This window comes from Aquarana catesbeiana, linkage group LG05 (assembly GCF_042186555.1).
Source record: "Aquarana catesbeiana isolate 2022-GZ linkage group LG05, ASM4218655v1, whole genome shotgun sequence".
Lineage (NCBI taxonomy): Eukaryota > Metazoa > Chordata > Amphibia > Anura > Ranidae > Aquarana > Aquarana catesbeiana.
In genome coordinates this window covers 396,042,490-396,067,194 of record NC_133328.1, presented here as the reverse complement: position 1 = coordinate 396,067,194, position 24,705 = coordinate 396,042,490, and the positions used below count along the sequence as shown (strand labels likewise).

The window sequence follows — 24,705 nt, the reverse complement described above, 5'->3', positions numbered from 1 at the left end:
TGATTTTGATTTTTTTTCTCCAATGTAGGGAGAAACAGCTCACCTAACTATGTCATGACTGTTGTCCTTTATGGGCACCTACAGCCGCCCGTTGAAGACAGCAGACGTTGATTTCTATGGACGGCTCTATACCCAGCACTTGTTGTTCCTGGTTGGGGAAATAGGCCAGAATTTTACATTGTATGGCCCTAGGCACTCATGTGCATGAGGCCTAAGGGTGACAGTGCTTACACAGGGCTTTTCCTCTTCGTTTACATGAGCAAATGAAGTGGCAAGACAATCGAGAAAATAGATAAGCACAAGTTAATTATAAAAATTGTTTCTGCCACTCCTTCCAATTGGTTGTTTATAGCTGAGAGTAACGCAAACAATACAAAAGAGCTACAGTAAGCCAGCAATGGCTTTCTCTTCCAAGCAATTATTGGGAATGATTCGCAATGCTTGTTTCCCAGCTGTCCTTGGAGAATGACAGGTGAAATATTCAGGATGCATTTAATGAATACACCAATGCTTTGACCTAGACCTATAGGAAACAGTGAACTAGACAATTAGGAGTAGCAGATTAGGGCCTACATGTTGCTGTCATACTGTAAAATGCAGTTTGTATAAAGGCTTGCTTTTTTTTTACAGTAATAGAGGTTTTGCATGCATTGCTTACTATTACAGAGGTTTAATTCATGGTGTTATTCTTCTGTATTTCCTTTCTGTGCGTTGATTTGCTTCATTTATGTGTGCTGTTGCGTGGGCAGTCTGTGTGATGCTCATTTCCATGAGTTGTTTCAGTGTATGTTCTGTTTTGGTTGGATTAATAAATCTTGTAGATTGCTGTGACATGCTTTCACTCTGCTTTAGAGGAGGATTTTGTTTCATTGCCTGTGCTCATTGTTATCCTGAATTGGTACTTATACCCCAGATCTTCTATAATTATTACATACAGGTCAAGTGTGGCAAAGCTGAAGGAGGGGGACACTAGCTAGCAATAACACCTTTTGTTCAGATCTTCCTTGTCAATATTCTGGCTGAACACAGATTTAAAAGCATATACTGCTTTTATTTTAATGGGTATTTTTGCTATGGTGGCATATAAATGATCTAGTGCTGCAACTAACAATTATTTTCATAATTGATCAGTTGGGCGATTATTGTTTCGATGACCCTGAGGCCTCATGCACACAGGATGTTAAAATAACATTATGAAAACGCCAGTGTCTTTGCAGTGATTTTTTTTTAACTTTTTTCAGCTTTTTTCGACATTTTTGCAATAGCGCTTTTTAGCGTTTATTTGCGTTGTAAACAACGCAAATAAACGCTATTGTTTTTCCGCGTTAGCGGTTTTTTTTTTTTTTTTTCAAAAAAATTTATTTTTTTTTTTCAATGGATCAAAAACGTTAAAAAATGTTGGTGAGCGACATTTTTGAGCGTTTATCAGTGTTAGAGCGTTTTTACAGCTGAAAAAGTCTCTCAGAACCCACTGGTTCTGGGTTTTTTTTTTACAGCTTAAAAGCGCCTATGCCATTTGCAGCTCAAAAATGCCTAGGTGGGCATGAAGCCATAGACTAACATAGACAAGCCTCTTTAAGCTGCAAAAAAACGCTCAAAAAAGCTGCTGTAAAAACGTCCATGTGCATGAGGCCTGATAATAACTTTAAAAAAGGGTGGTGTATAATTTATTTAATATGTAAAGTTTAAAAAAAGGCAATTTAGTCTTAAAGTGTAAGTAAACCTCCCTATCCTTTTCAGCCAAGGAAGCTGCCATCTTTGCCTCTGTTTAATCTACAACTGCCATGATGCTGCACATGTGATCAGTTATGACACCAGCCATTGGATGGTTTGACAGTTTGGTTGAGAGCACAACCAATAGGAGTGTTACATTTCTGGCACGTGCCAGAAATGAAATTGGTAAATGGATGGGTCTACTTCTGCTTTAAATATCTATATGCAGTGGTAAATAAAAATAACTTGTATGCATAGTGAACAAAATCTCTAATCAACTCTGAGAATAAGAGACAAAAGAGATATGCTTATTAGAGGTTGAATCTGCTAAATATCATCAGACTCAGAGATCAAATTTTTTATTTAACCACTTGCCGACCAGGCCGTGCGCACCTGGAAATATCCATGACCGCCGGGTCCTCCGGCATCACGGATCACGGTAAATGGCCGCTGACAGCAGCCGTTTACCACGTGATTGCTCCGTCAAATGGCGAAGCGATCACTTGTAAACAAACCAGTGCTGTGTCTGGTTCATCTTTCCCCTCCTCATACTGATCTGTACAGTGAGAGGGGAGAGATCAGGCGCAGCAGCGCTGTGGGCTGGATGTGTACTGACCATAGGGCTGATCTGTTCCCATTCCAGCATCTATCCATCCCAGCAATACTCACCCATCCATCCATCCATACTCCGCAATACTCATCCATCCATCCATCCATCCATCCATACTCAGCAATACTCATCCATCCATACTCAGTAATACTCATCCATCCATCCATGCTCAGCCATCCATACTCATCCATAATAAGCAAAACTCCTCTATCCATCCATGCTCAGCAATACTCATCCATCCATCAATACTCAGCAATACTCATCCATCCATCCATACTCACCAATACTCATCCATCCATCCATACTCACCAATACTCATCCATCCATACTCACCAATACTCCTCCATTAATCCATACTCGGCAATACTCATCCATCCATCCTCAGCAATACTCATCCATCCATCCTCAGCAGTACTCATCCATCCATCCTCAGCAGTACTCATCCATCCATCCTCAGCAGTACTCATCCATCCATCCTCAGCAGTACTCATCCATCCATCCTCAGCAGTACTCATCCATCCATCCTCAGCAGTACTCATTCATCCATCCTCAGCAATACTCATCCATCCATACATCCCCAGCAATACTCATGCATCCATCCATCCTCAGCAATACTCTTCCATCCATCCTCAGCAATACTCTTCCATCCATCCTCAGCAATACTCTTCCATCCATCCTCAGCAACACTCTTCCATCCATCCTCAGCAATACTCTTCCATCCATCCTCAGCAATACTCTTCCATCCATCCTCAGCAATACTCTTCCATCCATCCTCAGCAATACTCTTCCATCCATCCTCAGCAATACTCGTCCATCCATCCTCAGCAATACTCGTCCATCCATCCTCAGCAATACTTATCCATCCATCCTCAGCCATCCATACTCACCAATACTTATCCACCCATCCATGCTCAGCCACCCATACTTAGCAATACTCATCCACCCATCCATACTCAGCTATACTCATCCATCCATCCATCCATCCATACTCCGCCATACCCAGCCATCCCATCCACACTCAGCCATCCCATCCATACCCAGCCATACTCAGCCATACCCATCCATCCTCAGCAATACTCATCCATCCATCCATCCCCAGCAATACTAATCCATCCACCCTCAGGAATACTCATCCATCCATACTCAGCAATACTCATCCATCCATGCTCAGCCATCCATACTCATCCATAATAAGCAAAACTCATCTATCCATCCATGCTCATCCATCCATACATGCTCATCCATCCATACTCTGCAATACTCATCCACCCATACTCAGCAATACTCATTTATCCATCCATACTCACCAATACTCATCCATCCATCCATACTCGGCAATACTCATCCATCCATCCATACTCGGCAATACTCATCCATCCATCCATACTCAGCAATACTCATCCATCTATCCATACTCAGCAATACTCATCCATCCATCCATACTCAGCAATACTCATCCATCCATCCATCCATACTCAGCAATACTCATCCATCCATACTCACCAATACTCATCCATCCATACTCACCAATACTCATCCATCCATACTCGCCAATACTCATCCATTAATCCATCCTCAGCAATACTTATCCATCCATCCTCAGCAATACTTATCCATCCATCCTCAGCAATACTTATCCATCCATCCTCAGCAATACTTATCCATCCATCCTCAGCAATACTCTTCCATCCATCCTCAGCAATACTCTTCTATCCATCCTCAGCAATACTCTTCCATCCATCCTCAGCAATACTCTTCCATCCATCCTCAGCAATACTCGTCCATCCATCCTCAGCAATACTCGTCCATCCATACTCAGCCATCCATACTCAGCAATACTCATCCACCCATCCATGCTCAGCCACCCATACTTAGCAATACTCATCCATCCATACTCAGCTATACGCATCCATCCATCCATCCATACTCCACCATACCCAGCCATCCCATCCACACCCAGCCATCCCATCCACACCCAGCCATACCCAGCCATCTCAGCCATACCCAGCCATACTCAGCCATACCCAGCCATACTCAGCCATACCCATCCATCCTCAGCAATACTCATCCATCCATCCATCCATCCACAGCAATACTAATCCATCCACCCTCAGGAATACTCATCCATCCATGCTCAGCCATCCATACTCATCCATAAGCAAAACTCATCTATCCATCCATGCTCATCCATCCATACTCCGCAATACTCATCCATCCATACTCAGCAATACTCAATCATCCATCCATACTCAGCAATACTCATTCATCCATCCATACTCAGCAATACTCATCCATCCATCCATACTCAGCAATACTCATCCATCTATCCATACTCAGCAATACTCATCCATCCATACTCAGCAATACTCATCCATCCATACTCAGCAATACTCATCCATCCATACTCAGCAATACTCATCCATCCATGCTCATCCATCCATACTCCGCAATAGTCATCCATCCATACTCAGCAATACTCATTCATCCATCCATACTCACCAATGCTCATCCATCCATCCATACTTGGCAATACTCATCCATCCATCCATACTCGGCAATACTCATCCATCTATCCATACTCAGCAATACTCATCCATCCATCCATACTCAGCAATACTCATCCATCCATACATCCCCAGCAATACTCATGCATCCATCCATCCTCAGCAATACTCTTCCATCCATCCTCAGCAATACTCTTCCATCCATCCTCAGCAATACTCGTCCATCCATCCTCAGCAATACTCGTCCATCCATCCTCAGCAATACTCGTCCATCCATCCTCAGCCATCCATACTCACCAATACTCATCCACCCATCCATGCTCAGCCACCCATACTTAGCAATACTCATCCACCCATCCATACTCAGCTATACTCATCCATCCATCCCATCCACACCCAGCCATACCCAGCCATCCCATCCATACCCAGCCATACCCATCCATCCTCAGCAATACTCATCCATCCATCCATCCCCAGCAATACTAATCCATCCACCCTCAGGAATACTCATCCATCCATACTCAGCAATACTCATCCATCCATGCTCAGCCATCCATACTCATCCATAATAAGCAAAACTCATCTATCCATCCATGCTCATCCATCCATACTCTGCAATACTCATCCACCCATACTCAGCAATACTCATTTATCCATCCATACTCGGCAATACTCATTTATCCATCCATACTCGGCAATACTCATCCATCCATCCATACATACTCGGCAATACTCATCCATCCATCCATACTCGGCAATACTCATCCATCCATCCATACTCGGCAATACTCATCCATCCATCCATACTCGGCAATACTCATCCATCCATCCATACTCGGCAATACTCATCCATCCATCCATACTCGGCAATACTCATCCATCCATCCATACTCGGCAATACTCATCCATCCATCCATACTCGGCAATACTCATCCATCCATCCATACTCGGCAATACTCATCCATCCATCCATACTCAGCAATACTCATCCATCCATCCATACTCAGCAATACTCATCCATCCATCCATACTCAGCAATACTCATCCATCCATCCATCCATACTCACCAATACTCATCCATCCATCCATCCATACTCACCAATACTCATCCATCCATACTCGCCAATACTCATCCATTAATCCATACTTGCCAATACTCATCCATTAATCCATACTCAGCAATACTCATCCATTAATCCATACTCAGCAATACTCATCCATCCATCCTCAGCAATACTTATCCATCCATCCTCAGCAATACTTATCCATCCATCCTCAGCAATACTTATCCATCCATCCTCAGCAATACTTATCCATCCATCCTCAGCAATACTTATCCATCCATCCTCAGCAATACTTATCCATCCATCCTCAGCAATACTCTTCCATCCATCCTCAGCAATACTCTTCCATCCATCCTCAGCAATACTCTTCCATCCATCCTCAGCAATACTCTTCCATCCATCCTCAGCAATACTCTTCCATCCATCCTCAGCAATACTCGTCCATCCTCAGCAATACTCGTCCATCCATCCTCAGCAATACTCGTCCATCCATACTCAGCCATCCATACTCAGCAATACTCATCCACCCATCCATGCTCAGCCACCCATACTTAGCAATACTCATCCATCCATACTCAGCTATACGCATCCATCCATCCATCCTCCGCCATACCCAGCCATCCCATCCACACCCATCCACACCCAGCCATACCCAGCCATACTCAGCCATACTCAGCCATACTCAGCAATACTCATCCATCCATCCATCCACAGCAATACTAATCCATCCACCCTCAGGAATACTCATCCATCCATCCATACTCAGCAATACTCATCCATCCATGCTCAGCCATCCATACTCATCCATAAGCAAAACTCATCTATCCATCCATGCTCATCCATCCATACTCCGCAATACTCATCCATCCATACTCAGCAATACTCATTCATCCATCCATACTCACCAATACTCATCCATCCATCCATACTCAGCAATACTCATCCATCTATCCATACTCAGCAATACTCATCCATCCATCCATACTCAGCAATACTCATCCATCCATCCATACTCAGCAATACTCATCCATCCATCCATACTCAGCAGTACTCCTCCATCCATCCTCAGCAGTACTCCTCCATCCATCCTCAGCAGTACTCCTCCATCCATCCTCAGCAGTACTCCATCCAGCCATCCTCAGCAGTACTCCATCCAGCCATCCTCAGCAGTACTCATGCATCCATCCATCCTCAGCAATACTCCTCCATCCATCCTCAGCAATACTCATCCATCCATCCATCCATACTCTCCAATACTCAGCCATCCATCCTCAGCAATACTTATCCATCCGTGCTCAGCCATCCATACTCAGCAATACTCATCCACCCATCCATGCTCAGTCACCCAAACTTAGCAATACTCCTCCACCCATCCATCCTCAGCAATACTCATCCATCCATACTCAGCAATACTCGTCCATTAATCCATACTTAGCAATACTCATCCATCCATGCTCATCCATCCATACTCAGCAATACTCATCCATCCATACTCAGCCATACCCAGCCATCCCATCCACACTGAGTCATACCCGACCCAGCCATACCCAGCCATACCCAGCCATACTCAGCCATACCCAGTCATCCCATCCATGCTCAGCAATACTTATCCATCCATCCATCCTCAGCAATACTCGTCCATCCATCCTCAGCAAAACTCGTCCATCCTCAGCAATACTCATCCATCCTAACCAGACCAATTTTCAGCTTTCAGTGCTCTCACACTTTGAATGACAGTTAGTCAAGAAACACTGTACCAATGTGAAATTTTTGTCCTTTTTTTTCACACAAATAGAGCTTTCTTTTGGTGAGTCATGGGGAAAGCAAAAGAGTTGTCAAAGGATCTGCAGGAAAAGGTAATTGAACTATCTAAAACAGGTTTCTTGTGATGTGACCAAGGCGAAGGCAGAGATCAACTGAGCTGTACAACTTTAAGTAGGCAAGACTGACGAGCAGAATCAACAACAGCTGAGTAACTGTGGAGAGAGATGGGATCTGGCAATTAGCCAACAGCTGAGAGGCCAGCTCAGAGAAGGAAGGGCTGAACCCAGCCCTGACAGGGTAGAAGGGAAATACCAATCTTTTATATTAAATAGTACTAAAAGCTGAGACTTTTCATGGATATAATCATTTTAAATATAATGCACAATGCTGGTAAAAGTTTACTTTAAATGTAATTGTAATGCCTTACATTACCTCCAGTCTATCAGCCTCTACCGTCTCTGGGTTCAGATGCTGATCTTCCCTGTACAGACTCTTTAAAGTGTGGTGTGTTGTGTGTTTGTTTTTTTTTTTTAAACAACCATGTTATAGTTACCTGCTCCATGCAATGGTTTTGCACAGAACAGTTCTGATTCTCCTCTTCTAGGCCCCCCCAACCGATGCTTCTGGCTCCTCCTGCCTTCAGAGTCCCCAATAGCAAGCTGCAAAGTGTAATATAGAGTGCCCCTATATATAGCAAGGTAAAAAAAAAAACTTCTGAATTTAGAACCATTCACTTCCTGCCCAGGACTATATGTCCCATGAGGCATCACTCCTCACACATTCACATGTTCTCGGGCACTTACTGACATGTATGGACGGTGTACTGAGCTGTATGTGTGTTACACTGTATTTCCTGCTATGTAAACAAATAGTGCATTTTGTATGCAGGCCCACTAATCGGCTGGCAAAATAGATTATGAAAATAGTTGACAACTGTTTTCATAGTTGATTAGTTGTCGATTAATCGATTAGTTGTTTCGGCCCTAAAATGATCAGCGAGGATGATGTTAGATGGGGTTGTTATCATCGTTTATGCGTAAACATAAAGCAAACTCCATAAATGATTTGAAAATTACTGACAGTTGGCAGTTTTTTTCCTTCATGACCATATGGCTAGTTTCTTCCAAGTGGTTAAAGCAGGGGTGTGCAACTGCAGCCCTCCAGCTGTTGTGGGACTACATGTCCCATGAGACATTAAAAGACTGATAGTTACAAGCATGACTTGCTAAGGCATGATGGGAAGACCGACAGTTACTGGCAGAGGCATGATCTAACGTGTTGTTTTTCAAAAGCTAGGGGCCACGGTTGCCCATACCTGGGTTAAGGTGTGACATTTGTTTGCTTTTACAGTTGTAATCAAAAGGTATGTTAGTGACCCCTTCTCTACTTCATTGCTGGTTGAGCTTGATGTACAGTATGCCTCCCTATGTTGTCTGTGATTTGGAGATCTCCCTGACTGGTAAAATAGTTGTCACTTTGACCGTTAGGCCCCATTCACACAGGCAGCAAGGGGGCAGTAAAAATAGGCGGTTTATCTGTGTCGTCGCTCAGGTCCATTAACATTGCTGCAGCCTTGATGTTTTACGGTGCTGCAAATTTTACTCACCATGTCACATTTGGCAGGCATCTTACTTGACAAATGCACGAACTAAAGTCAGTGGAACTGCGCAGCAACTGCAGGCTAAATGCATGTCGGAGTAGCGGCACGGTATTTCAATGTGAAATCTAGGATAAAAAAAATTAATTACCGTATTTATAGGCGTATAACACGCCGATAAACACGGGAAGTTTAAGGAAAAAATATTTTCACAACCCCCTTTTCAGTACACAGTCCCCCTCCCCCTGCACGGTATACAGCCCCTCATCCAGTACACAGCCCCTCATCCAGTACACAGCCCCTCATCCAGTACACAGCCCCTCATCCAGTACACAGCCCCTCATCCAGTACACAGCCCCTCATCCAGTACACAGCCCCCCATCCAGTACACAGCCCCCCTCCCCAGTACACAGCCCCCCATCCAGTATACAGCCCCCTTCCCCCTGCACTCCCAGGAGACCTCCAGTCTCCTGGGACAGCGCTGCCAGCATTCTCTACAGTTAAGAAAAAAATCACTGCCAGCCTCTTCCACACTGCTCCTGTGCCACTCCTATTGTAAAATGAAGCTTCCATTTACCTCTATAGCTCTGTTTTTTTCCACTGACCTGGTCACATGACTGCTCTCTCTGATGTTACATAGATGGTCATGTGACTGCTCTCTTCCTCCAATCTAAAGCAAGGAGGAGTGGGAGGAGGAGAGCAGCCAGAAAAAAACGAGCTATTGAGATATTTACTTTGTTTTATGATGACACTGACACTGGAGGAGCGGTGTAAGAGAAGGGGCTGGCAAGTGATTTTTTTAAATCAACTTTAGACTATGCAGGTAGCGCTGTCCCAGGGCCAGGAGAGGCAGGGCGGCCAGCCTGACACCCCCTCAATGGGTGGCTCCCAGAGCGGACTGCCTGAATCCTGCCCCCTGTTGGTAAAACATAGTTTTGGCATATAACACGCAGGCAGCGTTTGTCCTCTGTTTTCAGGGGAAAAAAGTTTTTGTTATACACCGATAAATACAGTAAATTATGTTTTTGTTTTGTTTTTTTTTTGTTTGTTTTTTTTTTTTGTTTTTTTTTAGAATGATTTTCTAGTAGGATACGTGCCATTTAAATAACAGAAATATATCCTTTAGGGTTGTTAAGATCATAGTGTTGTGGTAGCGTACATTGGTTCTCTACGGTGCCATTCATTCTGAACGGCAGCTCAACGCACCTTTTCAGCACACTGTAAGCCTGTGCTGTACTGTGCTTCCAAATTTGCTGTATATTTGTGTAGCGGGTGTCTCGTTTCTCCCGCAACCCCGCCAAGCTGGCCGTCGTCGGGAGTAACAAGTATAGAGAGTTCTCTGCTCACTCAGCTGTCAAAAGGAAAAAAAACAGACAGCCTGACAAGTTTTTCACATTGTGCTGGAAGATAATTAGAAACATTGTAACTTTTTGTTCTTGAATCAAAGGAATGAACTTTGGTGTGTAGATGAAGTCAGTTTAACCACTTAAAGACTAAACCTTTTTCTGACACTTGTTTCTTACAAAGTTAAAATCTGTATTGTTTGCTAGAAAATTACTTGGAACCCCAAATATTGTATATATATATATATATATATATATATATATATATATATATATATATATATATATATATTTTAGCAGAGACCCTAGGGAATAAAATGGTGTTTGTTGTAATATTTTATGTTGCACTGTATTTGCGCAGCGGTCTTTCACACACAATTTTTTGGGAAAAAATACACTTCAATGAATTTTAGAAAATCTAAACAGTAAAGTTAGCCCAATTGTTTTGTATAATGTGAAAGATGATGTTACGCTGCAAGAATTGTGAGAGAATTGTGATTTTTATTCTAAGCAAAAAAATTGTGATTCTCATTTTAGCCAGAATCGTGCAGCTCTGTGCTGACCACAGGATTTGGTGAGAGGGCTTTTGCCCATTTGCAGGAAACGGGGACACTGCAATACAGAAGGAGTTAAATAAACACTGTATACAGACATCATTGCTGGTAGTCATCTTACTGACACTTGTAGTGCCACAGGGATAAAGGGTAAGGCCATCCAGGAAGCATTCAAGATAAACTCTACTGCCCCGTACACACGGTCGGATTTTCCGATGGACATTGTCCGATCGGAGCGTGTTGTCGGAAATTCCGACCGTGTGTGGGCCCCATTGGACATTTTCCATCGGATTTTCCGACACACAAAGTTGGACAGCAGGAGATAAAATTTTCCGACAACAAAATCCGATCGCGTCAATTCCGACCGTGTGTGGCCTGTTCCGACGCACAAAGTGCCACGCATGCTCAGAAGAAATTCCGACACGGGACAGCTTGTTCTGGGAAACGTAGCGTTCGGAATGGATACAGCACTTTCGTCACGCTGCAATGTTCAAAATGGTTTAATACAGCGTACTCTCTTCTTCTTTATAATGTGTCAAGAATTAAGTAGTTTTGATGCTCATATTCACACACACTTCTCACAAACTTATTTCGTTACTATTTATCGGGATTCCCTCAATATATTTAGATTTCTCACATCTGACAACAACATTTTTTTTTATTTTTGGACTTTAATGTAGATTCTTTTTTTGTGTTTCTCTTTTTTATTTATTTATTTATTTTTTGGTGATTTTGATTTGTACTCCCGAAAATGTTTGTGTGTGTTTTTGGTGACAAGTTCCCACAACACCACTAATATGTTGTTCTATTTAATCTGTAGGAGATTGTTTGGTGTTGTTGTCCCTTGTTAATTTCACATTGTACTTTAGAAATGTACCTGAATCGTCACCAACAAACTGTCCTTTTTGGATGAAAACACACACAGGAGAGTAGAATTTCCCTAAAAAAATTTTATTAAGGGCTCACAACTAAACAAAGAGGGAGGCAACGCTGGAGAAACTGCAGAAGTGGGCGAAGCCTTGGACCCCCAGGGCACACATCAATTATTTAAAAGCAAAATTGGTGGTCTGAGGAGTCCATATCTAAGGGAGGGCAGTCTGGTCCAGAAGTCCCAGAGATCCGGAAAGCAGCAGATGACATCTGTGTCCCCAGGCTGTGGTCATACAAGAGACTGCATCTTCTGTCGGACCAGACTGAACCCAGGGTCATCACTCTTTGGTCTTCTTTCCACGCTTCCTTACAGGCTTTGGCTGTGGTGGTGGAGTTGTGGCAGCAGGAGGAGGAGGAGGAGGATCGTCCCTCTCAATGACATCCGTCTTGTGTGTCAGTTCCCCACTCAACCCCTTACGAAGGACTTTATAAATCAGGTCCTCAGAGATCTTGCGTTGGCCCTCCTGCATGCCCTGCAATTTTGTGGCAGCCATGCAGGCAAAGGCCTCTTCAGGACTGGGGAAGGCTCGGAGGGACGCCGAAGCCTCCTGGATCAGCCTGTACGCTGAATCCTGCACGGGACTCGGAGTGGCCTTCCTGGCTCGTTTATATGGCAGGCGGAGGGGAGGGACCTGAGACTCAGCCAGGCTTCTCTTGGCTGACACTAATCCCTGCCTCCTCCTGGCTGCCACTAATCCCCGCCTCCTCCTGGCTGACACTAATAATCCCCGCCTCCTCCTGGCTGCCACATTCCACAGCCTCCTCCTGGCTGAGGTCTTCCTGTGTATGAAAAAGGGACATAGTTTTAGTTTTTTATTCATCAATCACACACAATTTTCACCTCCTGACTGCTGCAAATTGAATGTTAACAAATATAACAGACTATCCTTCTGAGCCCAGCAGTTTTCATTCTTGTCCCAATTTTGGGTGCCCACTACTGTCTATTGATATGTAAAGCACTTTTTTTAATCAGCAATTAGTGATCAATAATAACATCTAATAAACATCATTTATTTATTGACCAGAAATCTGTAGAAGAATGCTATACCTGACTCCAGCTGGGCTCCTCCACTTCTTCCTGGCTGGAAGGCCCAGGTTGGACATCGGAAGCCTAGGCTGGGGTGGAAGGAAGAGTGGAAGGAAGAGTGGAGAGGGATTCCCTGACTTCAGTGTGGTCTGACAGAAATCGCAGTCTCTCATAGTACCACAGTCTGGGGACATAAATGTCATCTGCTGCAGCTCCGGACCTCTGGGAATCCGTGACCTTCTTGCACTCCCTAAGATAAGTGCTCCTCAGGCCACCAATTTTAGCTTTTAAATAAGGGATGGTTGCTGTGGGGACCACCGGCTTCACCAACTCCAGCAGTTTCTCCAGTGCTGCCTGCCTCTTCTGTTTGTGATTATAGTGGGGGTGTCTCACTTGCCACAGACAGGGCAGCTCCCTGTACTTGTCTATGAACAGGGGCAGGAAATTGTGGTCGTTGAACCCATCCATTTTCTCTGCAAGACACAACACAAGACAAACCCTAATGTCAGGCCAAACTCCCCTAATCTTGTTACAATATAGGCTTCCATTTCGAAGCAGTATAGGCCCAAGTTTAGATCCTACCTTCGTTAGCACGATCGGCGTCTCCGATGCTCCTTCCTCTGCTCACAGATCGTACGTAAGACGCGCGCGTTACGATTTATACACACTGCGCATGCGTATAACTCCGCCCGCCCCTGACGTTCTTTCTAGTCTAGTCCCCGCCCCTTTTCGTTCGGCGCAGTGGAGGAAGAGCACATGGCGGAGAGACAGCAGGCTAGTGCTAAGTACAGCAACGAGGAGGAGGAGGAAAGGCTGGAGCCTGAAACGTCCCGATCCAGAAGGAGATTAAAGGACTCAAATATGTCCTTTGGGGAGATGTTGGAGATGGTGGACATCCTGAAGAAGGCCGACTATGATGGAAAGTATGAGCCTTACCCCAACCCCAATGTCAGAAAGGCCAAGATCATGGCGAAAGTGGTCAGGAGTCTGCACCGGAAATTCGGGGTACGGCGATCGAAAGATCAGCTCAGGAAGCGGTGGTCGGACCTGAAATTACGAGAACATGAGCAGTACAGAAAGATCCGGAGAGTGCTGCAAAAAAGTAAGTAGTTGTCCTGTGTTCCTATTCTTTTTGTGTTTATTACGTTCGTGCTGCTCCATGTGCTTTTAGGAACTGTTGTACAGTTTAAAATGGCAACTTTCATGTTCATGGGCACATTATTCGTTCGGATCACACATTGTTATTTCGGACGATAAAATACCATTGTTTAGGCCATATGCATTTGGCCACCATTTTAACGCCCTATACTTGTCTTCAAAGAATTGGGTTGTGTAGATGGCTTTGTTACTAGAATGAAATGCAAACTAGATTCTGTGTAAGGAGAGGACACTGAGCAGCTGTTTTCACATCTGGACACTGGAGCACTAGTGTGGGACACAAGAACACCATTTTTATTAGGGGGGCCACACAGGTGCTCCAGTGTATACTATAGGGGGGGCTACATCTGTGAAGCTTTTACCAAACAGGTAAAGTATTGCAGCTTGACAAAGGACACTAAAAAAGCTACATCTTGGAACTCGGCTAAAATAGACAATTGTACCCCACTTCCAAGCAATGTTTCATCTTTATAGTTCTGCCATCAAATATCTGTGTGCTAATTATACCATTTTTGTTTTACATAGGGGAGAAAAGACTCGGAGGACACCCCTCATCCGAGGAGACCAGAGACCCCCCCCCCTCTGGAAGAAGGGGAAATCCCCCCAACACAAGCTGAGCAGGAGGATGAAGACGTGGTGGAAGTAGTTACCACAACAGGTGAGTGTCTGCGACCACAGGCTCAGATAAGAGATGGATGGCGGCATTTTTTTGCAAACCTAATTTATTTTGGGGTTCCTCTCTTTTTAGGTGATCGTGAGGTTGTGGATCCAGATCCTTTCACATCAGAAAGTGCCCAGATCCTGATCGGGGAGATCATGGGGTGTAATTTACAATTGGAAAACATCAAGCAAAACATCAATGATGTTATTCCAAAATATAAAAACATCATTGATGTTTTGGGGCGAGTTTAAAGCACCTCCAAATCACTTTCTTCATTTGTCTGCTACAATGTGCGAAATGTTTTTGTGATTTTTCCCAAAGCCAAATTTGGAGGATGCACACAGTGTGCCAACATGTGCTATCTGCCATCACGGGAGATCAGTGGACGTGTTTTGGGGGTGCAACCCCTTCCTCAATTATAAAGTAGCGGTGAGGAAGGGCTTTCTCCCCCAAAACACATCCCTTGATCCCCCCTGATGGCAGATAGCACATGTTGACATTGGGAAATTTGTGTGCATCTTCCAAATTTGGCTTTTCCAGGGGTGATTTCCCCCCCCATCTGAACGCAATATCAAACACAGTTCCTAAATACTCATGTCTGATATTGCCTTCCAGTTCTACCAAATGTGAACTTTGTAAGATCAAGATTTGTGTCTTTCTTGTTGGTTTTACACAGGCCTGTTTTCTATAAAATGCACATTTTGATTTTGGATAATGACACCACAAAAATTGGTATACAACAAACATGTTGGTTTGTCAGAAAAACCTTTGGTAAATGCACATGTGATTGTGCAGGTATTAAAAAGATTGTTCATCAAGAATGTGTGGATTATTGTCTCAACACTACAACACTTTTGGGGTGATGTAATTGTTGTTTTATTAGAAAATGGGGGTTATTTCCTAAGGGGAAATCCACTTTGCACTACAAGTGCTGTTACAGTGCAGTTGCAAGTGCACTTGTAGTGAAAAGTATCTTTGCATTTAGTAAATAACAGCCAACAGTGCTTTGTATAAGGTTACACAATCACGACATTTTCTGGACTCCACACATTTCTGTCAGGGTCAGCTAAAACAAACACAAGCAGTAAATGTCCACAAAGAAGAGCCTGGGGGGAGATGCCTGTTGAGAACTTGAGGTCCTGCAGGCTTCTCCCTGTGGCCAAATACCGCAAGGTAGCGACCAGCCTCTGCTCCGGAGTGATGGCTTGCCTCATGCAGGTATCCTGCCTGCTGATATAGGGGGTCAGCGAAGCCAACAAACGGTGAAATACGGGGTCCGTCATCCTGAGAAAGTTCCTGAAATCATCAGGATTATTCTCACGGAGCAAAGGCATATGAGAGAACTGGTCACGCTGAAGCAACCAATTCTTGGTCCATGAACTCCTCCCCACCCTGTTCATGGACTGGACTTGTGTCAAGGTCAGGACCCCAACACCAAGCCCCCGCACAGCACGAACTGTACGAGGAGTACGCATACGAAACATGGCTAGAAAACGGTCGGCTGCTCAGAACGAAGTAACAGAACGCACTGAAGAACAGCAAGGCCTGTGAAGAGCGACCTGAAAAACAGCAACGAGCAGGCAAGATCACACAGAAAACTCCGATACGAACTGACTGCACGCACTGAAGAGCAGATACAAACCCACAAGCACAAACTGAACGTCAGAAAACGATCTGAAAGCCACGAGTCTGAAAAAGCGCGAATCGTCTCTCACCAAACTTTTACTAACACGAGATTATCAAAAGGAGCCCAAAGGGTGCCGCGCTTGGTTCTGAACCGGCCTTTTCTAGTCTCGTCGTACGTGGTGTACATCACCGCGTTGTTGGCGATCGGAAATTCCGACAACTTTGTGCGACCGTGTGTAGGCAAAACAAGTTTGAGCCAACATCCGTCGGAAAAAATCCTAGGATTTTGTTGTCGGAATGTCCGAACAAAGTCCGACCGTGTGTACGGGGCATAACTCTTCATTTAAAGGGGACACAAGTGCTTACTTTGGCAGCACATATAATAAAATTGCAACAATACAAAAACATTTTGCTAGCCGCCTGTGCAAGGATGGCAAGCATATTCAAGAAGCGTTCAATATTTTTATTCTTTTTTTACTCCCTTACTGTCAAAATGCTGAAGAGCAAAGCTCTCAATGAGTCTAAAACTTTTGATTTTTTACAAAATTAAAGTACACTAATGCTTTAAGCCATATCATTTCATAAAAATGAAAACTGTATACTACTGTTTTGGGATGTTTCATTAATAAACAAATGAATGGTTGACATAATGGTACTGCAGCCTTCAGCTCAGTTGTCAACAAGGGTTCAGGTGAGTAAGTAGTCCTGTGCACAACTGCAAGCAGGGCTTGGGCAAATTCCAAATGACAGTGTACACCTACCTACCTTTTTAGTTAAAGTACAATTTGGATCAGTTTTAATGTTTATCCATATTTATTTTACTGATTCTTTTCAACATTCACTATTTTAGAATGAAAAGATATATATATTTTTTTTTTATCCTGGCTGTCTTTGTAATTGTGTATTTCTGCCACTGTTTGAAACAGCTTTGCTAGAACAAAGTTTTGGAGATGTAGAGCGATGTCTGTCGGAACTGGAGGACCTGTGTGAACAGTGCGAGTTTCAGAGGTGTCAACACATACAGTATGTGCAACTAGAGAACTACAAGAAGAAGAAAAGGTTAGTGTTTGTATCATGACCAGACTGTAGATGGTCAAGATGTGTCATTGTTTGTGACAAGTGTTGGCACCAATTCGATCTTTCCTGCTTTTTTATTCAAGTTTTAGTATGTTGCCTAGTTTCTAATGTCTAGTGTTATAGTCTTCTCCCACCAACAGGCAGCACACGGCGATTTTTTTTTTTTTTTTTACTAAGGGCTCATTTACACTTACTTCAAAAGTGCTCTGAATGCCAGTCAAAGCATCTACATATATAGAAAGGCGCTTTTCAGTAGAAAGATGGTAGCTGCTAGCACTAAGGGAAAATTTTCCAAATCCTCACTGTAACTAACTATAAATATATATATAAATATATATATAATATACATATACACTGTACTCTTATATATTCAATCAAAGCACCGGTCACTAAATAAAATGGTAAGCTTACAGTCCTGTTTACATGTTGTGTTTGCTTTGCTTCAAAAATGATACGCCATTTTGCTTTCTTGATGCTTCAAAGTGTCTTCAAAGCCTCCAAAGAAGTCTAGTTCAAAGCTGGCTTACAGTACCTGCAGATTTTTGAGAGGCTTTAATGCAGCTTCAGCTTCACTTTGTTTTGTAGGTATTGCAGGTATGAGATATCCCAGGTTGTACACTAACAAGCAAACTGGAAAGACATCATCAGCAGTCACTTCCGGTTCATGTGTATATATTCTGGAAGTGTCTAGTGCAGATGTCACATCTGGTGTGGAGCAGCAGAAAGGTGAGCTGGGTCCTGACTGGAGCGGAGCAACTATCAGAGCTGGGGAATCGGCGCTGGAGAAACTGGCAATGTCACACGTGGTGCACAGTGTGGGAGCAATGTAGCGGGTATTGAGCGTGGACCAGAAAGAGCAGGATCAGCAGAGCTGAGGGTTACTACTGAATGGGGGATCAGCAGAGCTGGGGGTACTGCTGAGTGGGACATCGACAGAGCTGGGGGTACTACTGAGCTGGGAATCTGCTGAATGAGGGTACTAATAAGCTGGGGATCTGCTGAACGAGGGTACTAATGAGCTGGGAATCTGCTGAGTGGGCTACTACCAAGCTGGGGTTCTGCTGGGCGCCTTTAAAACAAATCAACACACACGCAGGGCATTTGGCAAGCCTCATTAAAGTTTCAAAAAAGCATCACAGAAGCATCATCAAAGCACCATTGAAGCATCACAAAAGCATCAAAAACGCAAAAAAAAAAAAGCCTGTTGAAGCGGTACACAGCAAGTGTAAATGAGCCCTAAAGCTCCTATTTGGAACTTGGCATACAGAGTGTTTCTTACCAAATAAAGTCTAACATTCACACTGTCCTTTATAAATGAAGCAAGGTAAGAAGGTATTGCTCTAATTGCACCGGACATAACTGTGGATTATACATGGTGCAATAATGGTATACAGTCAGGCCCATAAATATTGGGACATCGACACAATTCTAAAATTTTTGGCTCTATAAACCACCACAATGGATTTGAAATGAAACAAACAAGATGTGCTTTAACTGCAGACTTTCAGCTTTAATTTGAGGGTATTTACATCCAAATCAGGTGAACAGTGTAGGAATTACAATAGTTTGTATATGTGCCTCCCACTTTTTAAGGGACCAAAAGTAATGGGACAGATTAACAATCATCCATCAAACTTTCACTTTTTAATACTTGGTCGCAAATCCTTTGCAGTCAATTACAGCCTGAAGTCTGGAATGCATAGATATCACCAGACACTGGGTTTCATCCCTGGTGATGCTCTGCCAGGCCTCTACTGCAACTGTCTTCAGTTCCTGCTTGTTCTTGGGGCATTTTCCCTTTAGTTTTGTCTTCAGCAAGTGAAATGCGTGCTCAATCGGATTCAGGTCAGGTGATTGACTTGGCCATTGCATAACATTCCACTTCTTTCCCTTAAAAAACTCTTCAGTTGCTTTCACAGTATGTTTCGGGTCATTGTCCATCTACACCGTGAAGCGCCGTCCAATGAGTTCTGAAGCATTTTGCTGAATATGAGCAGATAATGTTGCCTGAAACACTTTAGAATTCATCCTGCTGCTTTTGTCAGCAGTCACATCATCAATAAATACAAGAGAACCAGTTCCATTGGCAGCCATACATGCCCACGCCTTGACACTACCATGCTTCACTGATGAGGTGGTATGCTTTGGATCATGAGCAGTTCCTATCCTTCTCCATACTCTTCTCTTCCCATCACTCTGGTACAAGTTGATCTTGGTCTCATCTGTCCATAGGATGTTCCAGAACTGTAAAGGCTTTTTTAGATGTTGTTTGGCAAACTCTAATATGGCCTTCCTGTTTTTGAGGCTCACCAATGGTTTACATCTTGTGGTGGACCCTCTGTATTCACTCTGGTGAAGTCTTCTCTTGATTTTTGACTTTGACACACACACCCCTACCTCCTGAAGAGTGTTCCTGATCTGGCCAACTGCTGTGAAGGGTGTATTCTTCACCAGGGAAAGAATTCTTCAGTCATCCACCACAGTTGTTTTCCATGGTCTTCCAGGTCTTTTAGTGTTGCTAAGCTCACCGGTGCATTCTTTCTTTTTAAGGATGTTCCAAACAGTTGATTTGGCCACACCTAATGTTTTTGCTATCTCTCTGATGGGTTTGTTTTGTTTTTTCAGCCTAATGATGGCTTGCTCCACTGATAGTGACAGCTCTTTGGATCTCATATTGAGAGTTGACAGCAACAGATTCCAAATGCAAATAGCACACTTGAAATTAACTCTGGCCTTTTATCTGCTCCTTGTAAATGGGATAATGAGGGAATAAGAGACACCTGGCCATGGAACAGCTGAGCAGCCAATTGTCCCATTACTTTTGGTCTCTTAAAAAGTGGGAGGCACATATACAAACTGTTGTAATTCCTACACCGTTCACCTGATTTGGATGTAAATACCCTTAAATTAAAGCTGAAAGTCTGCAGTTAAAGCACATCTTGTTTGTTTCATTTCAAATCCATTGAGGTGGTGTATAGAGCCAAAAAGATTAGAAATGTGTCGATGTCCCAATATTTATGGACCTGACTGTAGATCCCAGCTGGCTGTTGTATCAGTTAGTAAATCAGAAGCAGTTTATTTAGTTTATCTTCAACATACACTTGAAAATGCAAGGCAGTTTGTAAACATTAAACAACCTTAATTCATCAAATTTTTGGACATAATTCACATATTTTTAATTGCTTATCTTGTATACTTTTGCAAGGTGTTTGATATACCTTTTTGAATTTTAGTTAAAAAATAACTTGTTTAAAAAAAATAAATGTGGTTTAGGATACTAAAGCATCTTACCGGAAGTCTTACCATTTCTGTAAATGTGGTGGTGTGTTGTTTTTTTTTTTTATTTATTTATTTTTAACCACAAAGTATAACCAGCAATGGATGTGCAGCCTCCAAAAGCCTCAAAACCTCAATGAAGACTATTTCTAGCATATCTGTATTTGAAGAAGAAGCTTCTCATGCCAAACAGTAGTATGGCTGTAGAAAGCAGCGAAAGTGTCCAAGTGACATTTGTTCAGTACTATTTTGTACATGCTGCTTCTTAAAGTGGACTTTGCATAGAAAAAATATATATTTTAAACTTAGAAATCAAATTACTCCTTCAGCTGTGTAAAGCTATAATTGCCCCAGGTTCATATATATTTTAGACCTGTTTTTCACCCACAATGTCAAGGATCCTTTTCAATTGACTTGCATTGCAAAATACAGGTTGGCAACCTGAAATTGCATCAAGCATGTCTTCTTGTTTCACTTTTATTCAGTGTGTTGGTGTGAACCAATTTAAAATAGAGGTTAATAAGTGCAAGAAAATTCATCAAAAATACATGTGATGGGATGCTTTTATCCTGAATCTCCAGAAAGCCTCCAACTTCCTGTCTTGGCCCTTTCTCTTCCACACCCTTCAGAAATGGAACTTTGGCCCTAAATTTCTGACCCTCTTACAAGCCTTATACAGTATCCCAACCCCACCGCCTATATTGCTATACACAGCTACAAATTTGACCTAATCCACATTCAGACAGGCACTAGGCAGGGTTACCTCCTGTCACCATTACTATTCATGATTGCGATTGAGACTTTGGTGATAGTGCTCAGATTCACCCTGGACATTCAAGGCATTCAGAGCTCTCAAATGGAGCATAAAAGTACTTTCTTTGCAGACGACTTATTGATGTTTATCTCATTTCTAACTACGACCTTGCCTAACCTCCTTAAACTCTTTAAAAGAGAAGTATGGGTTTCTTTTTTTGTTGCTTACATCTATTCTATGTGAGCTGCTGATATCAAAAAATCTTTCCAGTCCTCTCAGAAGTGCCCCCATTCTGTTAAAATTGAGCTAAATACCTGTGGGAGGGTCTACGGACTTTCATACTGTGTAATACCGACAATGGTCTGACTCCACCCACTTTCCTGTAATTTTGCTTGTTTGATGTTGGCTCTCTGCTTGCTCCTGAGACTTCACAGAGCCAAAGCGTAGGTGCTCCGTCTTCCCTCCTCCTCCTCAGCCTGTTCAGTTCTTCAAAGGAATCCAGCAGAGATAACAGCCCTTCAGTGACTGTAAGGTGAGAGAAGTCACTGATAGTGCTGTGTATGAGAATCTACACTATACATTTCTGTCTATCAGAGTGAAAAGAATACATTTTCAAAGCAGAATACACTTTTGGAATTTACAGCACACAGGAATGCCATGCATTACTGGTATAGTAAAACGAAATTAAATCAGAGCTAACATTGGCAATCAATCCCACAGAGCTACTCAGACATATGGACAGAGCTTTGCTCCCCCATAATTGGTGTATTACCTAGTACCCCTATAGCAATGTTTCCTTCATTGTAAATCGAGTATTGCAGGATTACATCCCCCTTACATTTGTATTAAAGTGTATTGTATTGCTTTGTATTACACGGCATATTCATGCAGCTGCACAAATATAGAGTGTTTGGCCATGTTGATGTGCACTGGAATGGAGAGGTGTTCCATGCAGTTGCCTGTTGAACTCAATTATAGGCTGACAGGTGCACAGATCTTCATACATATTCTTGCGTGTACATCTGCCTAGGATGGGATAGACAGGTGTTTGGTGTAGCCATCTTTTAACCACTTGCCCATCACCCCATAGTAGTTTTACTGCTACAGGGCAGTCACGCTGCGCAGGATCACGTAAATATACATGATCCTATACTTCCAGGTATCCATCACGAGTGCGCGCCGCTGGTGACTCACTCCCACTGTGCTGCTCAATGTACGCTGGCACCCACTGATAATTCGGTACGCCAGCGGAACAGCAGTCTTTCTATGCAAAAAAAGGCAGATTACCATTCTGTCAGTAAGGAATGCCTTCTCTAACTAAAAGCACCTCCTCCACTACACTAAAAAACAGGCTAGGCACACGGTTAACCCTTTGATCGCCCCTGATGTTAACCCCTTGCCAGTGGTCCCCAAAAAAGTGTCAGTGTCCAAATTGTCTGCCACAATATCGCAGTTACTCTATAAGCCGCTGATTGCCTCCATTGCCAGTAAAAAAAAAAAAAAATAAAAAATTCCAAACATATATCCCATAGTTTGTAGACACTATAATTTTTGCATTATACACACATATAGTGTGGTGACTGGCATTTTTCTGCATTGTAAGAATTCCTGTTGCCAATAGGACACACAGAAAACCAATTTTTTACTATTTGCCCTTTTTGCACTACAATGCAGTCTGTAGCTGCAGTGCAGTGAGTTGTGATAAAATGCAAACATGTTGCATTTTATCTCCGCGTATAGGAAGGTGCCACATGTTAGTTTAACCACTTCCCGACCGGCGCACGCCGATGTACGTCGGCAGAATGGCACAGCTGGGCAAATGGGCGTGCCTGTAAGTCCCATTGAATTCCCCGCCGTGCCATTGTGTGCGCGCGCGCCGGCCGGGAGCTCCGTGTGTCGGGTCGTGGGTCCCGCGGACTCGATCGCCGCGGGGATACCCGCGATCGCCTCATGAAGAGGATGAACGGGGAGATGCTGATGTTAACAAGCATCTCCCCGTTCTGCCTAGTGACAGTGTCACTGATCTCTGCTCCCTGTCATCGGGAGCAGAGATCAGTGACGTGTCACAGCTAGCCCATCCCCCCTACAGTTAGAAAACACTCCCTAGTACTGACTTAACCCCTCCCCGCCCCCTAGCGGTTCACTGCCAGTGTCATTTACACAGGAATCAGTGCATTTTTTTAGCACTGATTGCTGTATAAATGACAATGGTCCCAAATATGTGTAAAAAATGTCCGATGTGTCCACCATAATGTCGCAGTCACAATAAAAATCGCTGATCGCTACCATTACTAGTTAAAAAAAAAAAAAATTAATAAAAATGCCATAAAACTATCCCCTATTTTGTAAACGCTATAACTTTTGCGCAAACCAATCAATAACGCTTATTGCGAATTTTTTTTTTTTTTTACCAAAAATGTATAGAGGAATACGTATCGGCCTAAACAGGGAAAAACTGAGGGAAAAAGAATGTTTTTTAATTATTTTTTGGGGATATTTATTAGAGCAAAAAGTAAAAAATAATGCTTTTTTTTTTCAAAATTGTCGCTTTTTTTTGTTTATAGCGCAAAAAATAAAAACCGCAGAGGTGATCAAATACCACCAAAAGAAAGCTCTATTTGTGGGAAAAAAAGGACGTCAATTTTGTTTGGGAGCCACGTCGCACGACCGCGCAATTGTCAGTTAAAGCGACGCAGTGCCGAATCGCAAATAGTGCTGTGGTCAGGAAGGGGGTAAATTCTTCCGGAGCTGAAGACCCCTTTCACACTGAGGTGCTTTACAGGCACTATAGTGCTAAAAATAGCATCTGTAAAGCACCTCTCCTGTCACTCCAATGTGAAAGTCTGAGGTTAGATATACACATACACAAATTTACCACCGCTTACACAATGTTTTATTTCACTTTATTTCATTGTTATACACATGCATATTTCAACATATATACATAGTTTTTTTCACATTTTTTTGTATACCCTGTACATACAGTTTTATATTCATATATCTTCACACACATATCTTCTTGCTTTTTGCACACACTATCCTTTATT

The 24,705-nt window shown here is 43.0% G+C and overlaps 1 protein-coding gene and 1 non-coding gene across 2 annotated transcripts in view; both read left to right on the top strand.

The window, feature by feature from the left end:
* The window catches only part of DTNBP1 (dystrobrevin binding protein 1), a 321,745-nt gene that overhangs the window by 105,820 nt on the left and 191,220 nt on the right, over window positions 1–24,705 (top strand). Inside the window, exon 6 of the mRNA XM_073631098.1 lies at window positions 17,478–17,610. Within this exon, the coding sequence (XP_073487199.1) occupies window positions 17,478–17,610 (133 nt within the window). The remainder of the gene's footprint in view (window positions 1–17,477; window positions 17,611–24,705) is intronic.
* LOC141146523 (U6 spliceosomal RNA) lies at window positions 16,910–17,016 on the top strand. The gene has a single exon (XR_012244920.1). It is a non-coding gene; the product is annotated as a U6 spliceosomal RNA (small nuclear RNA).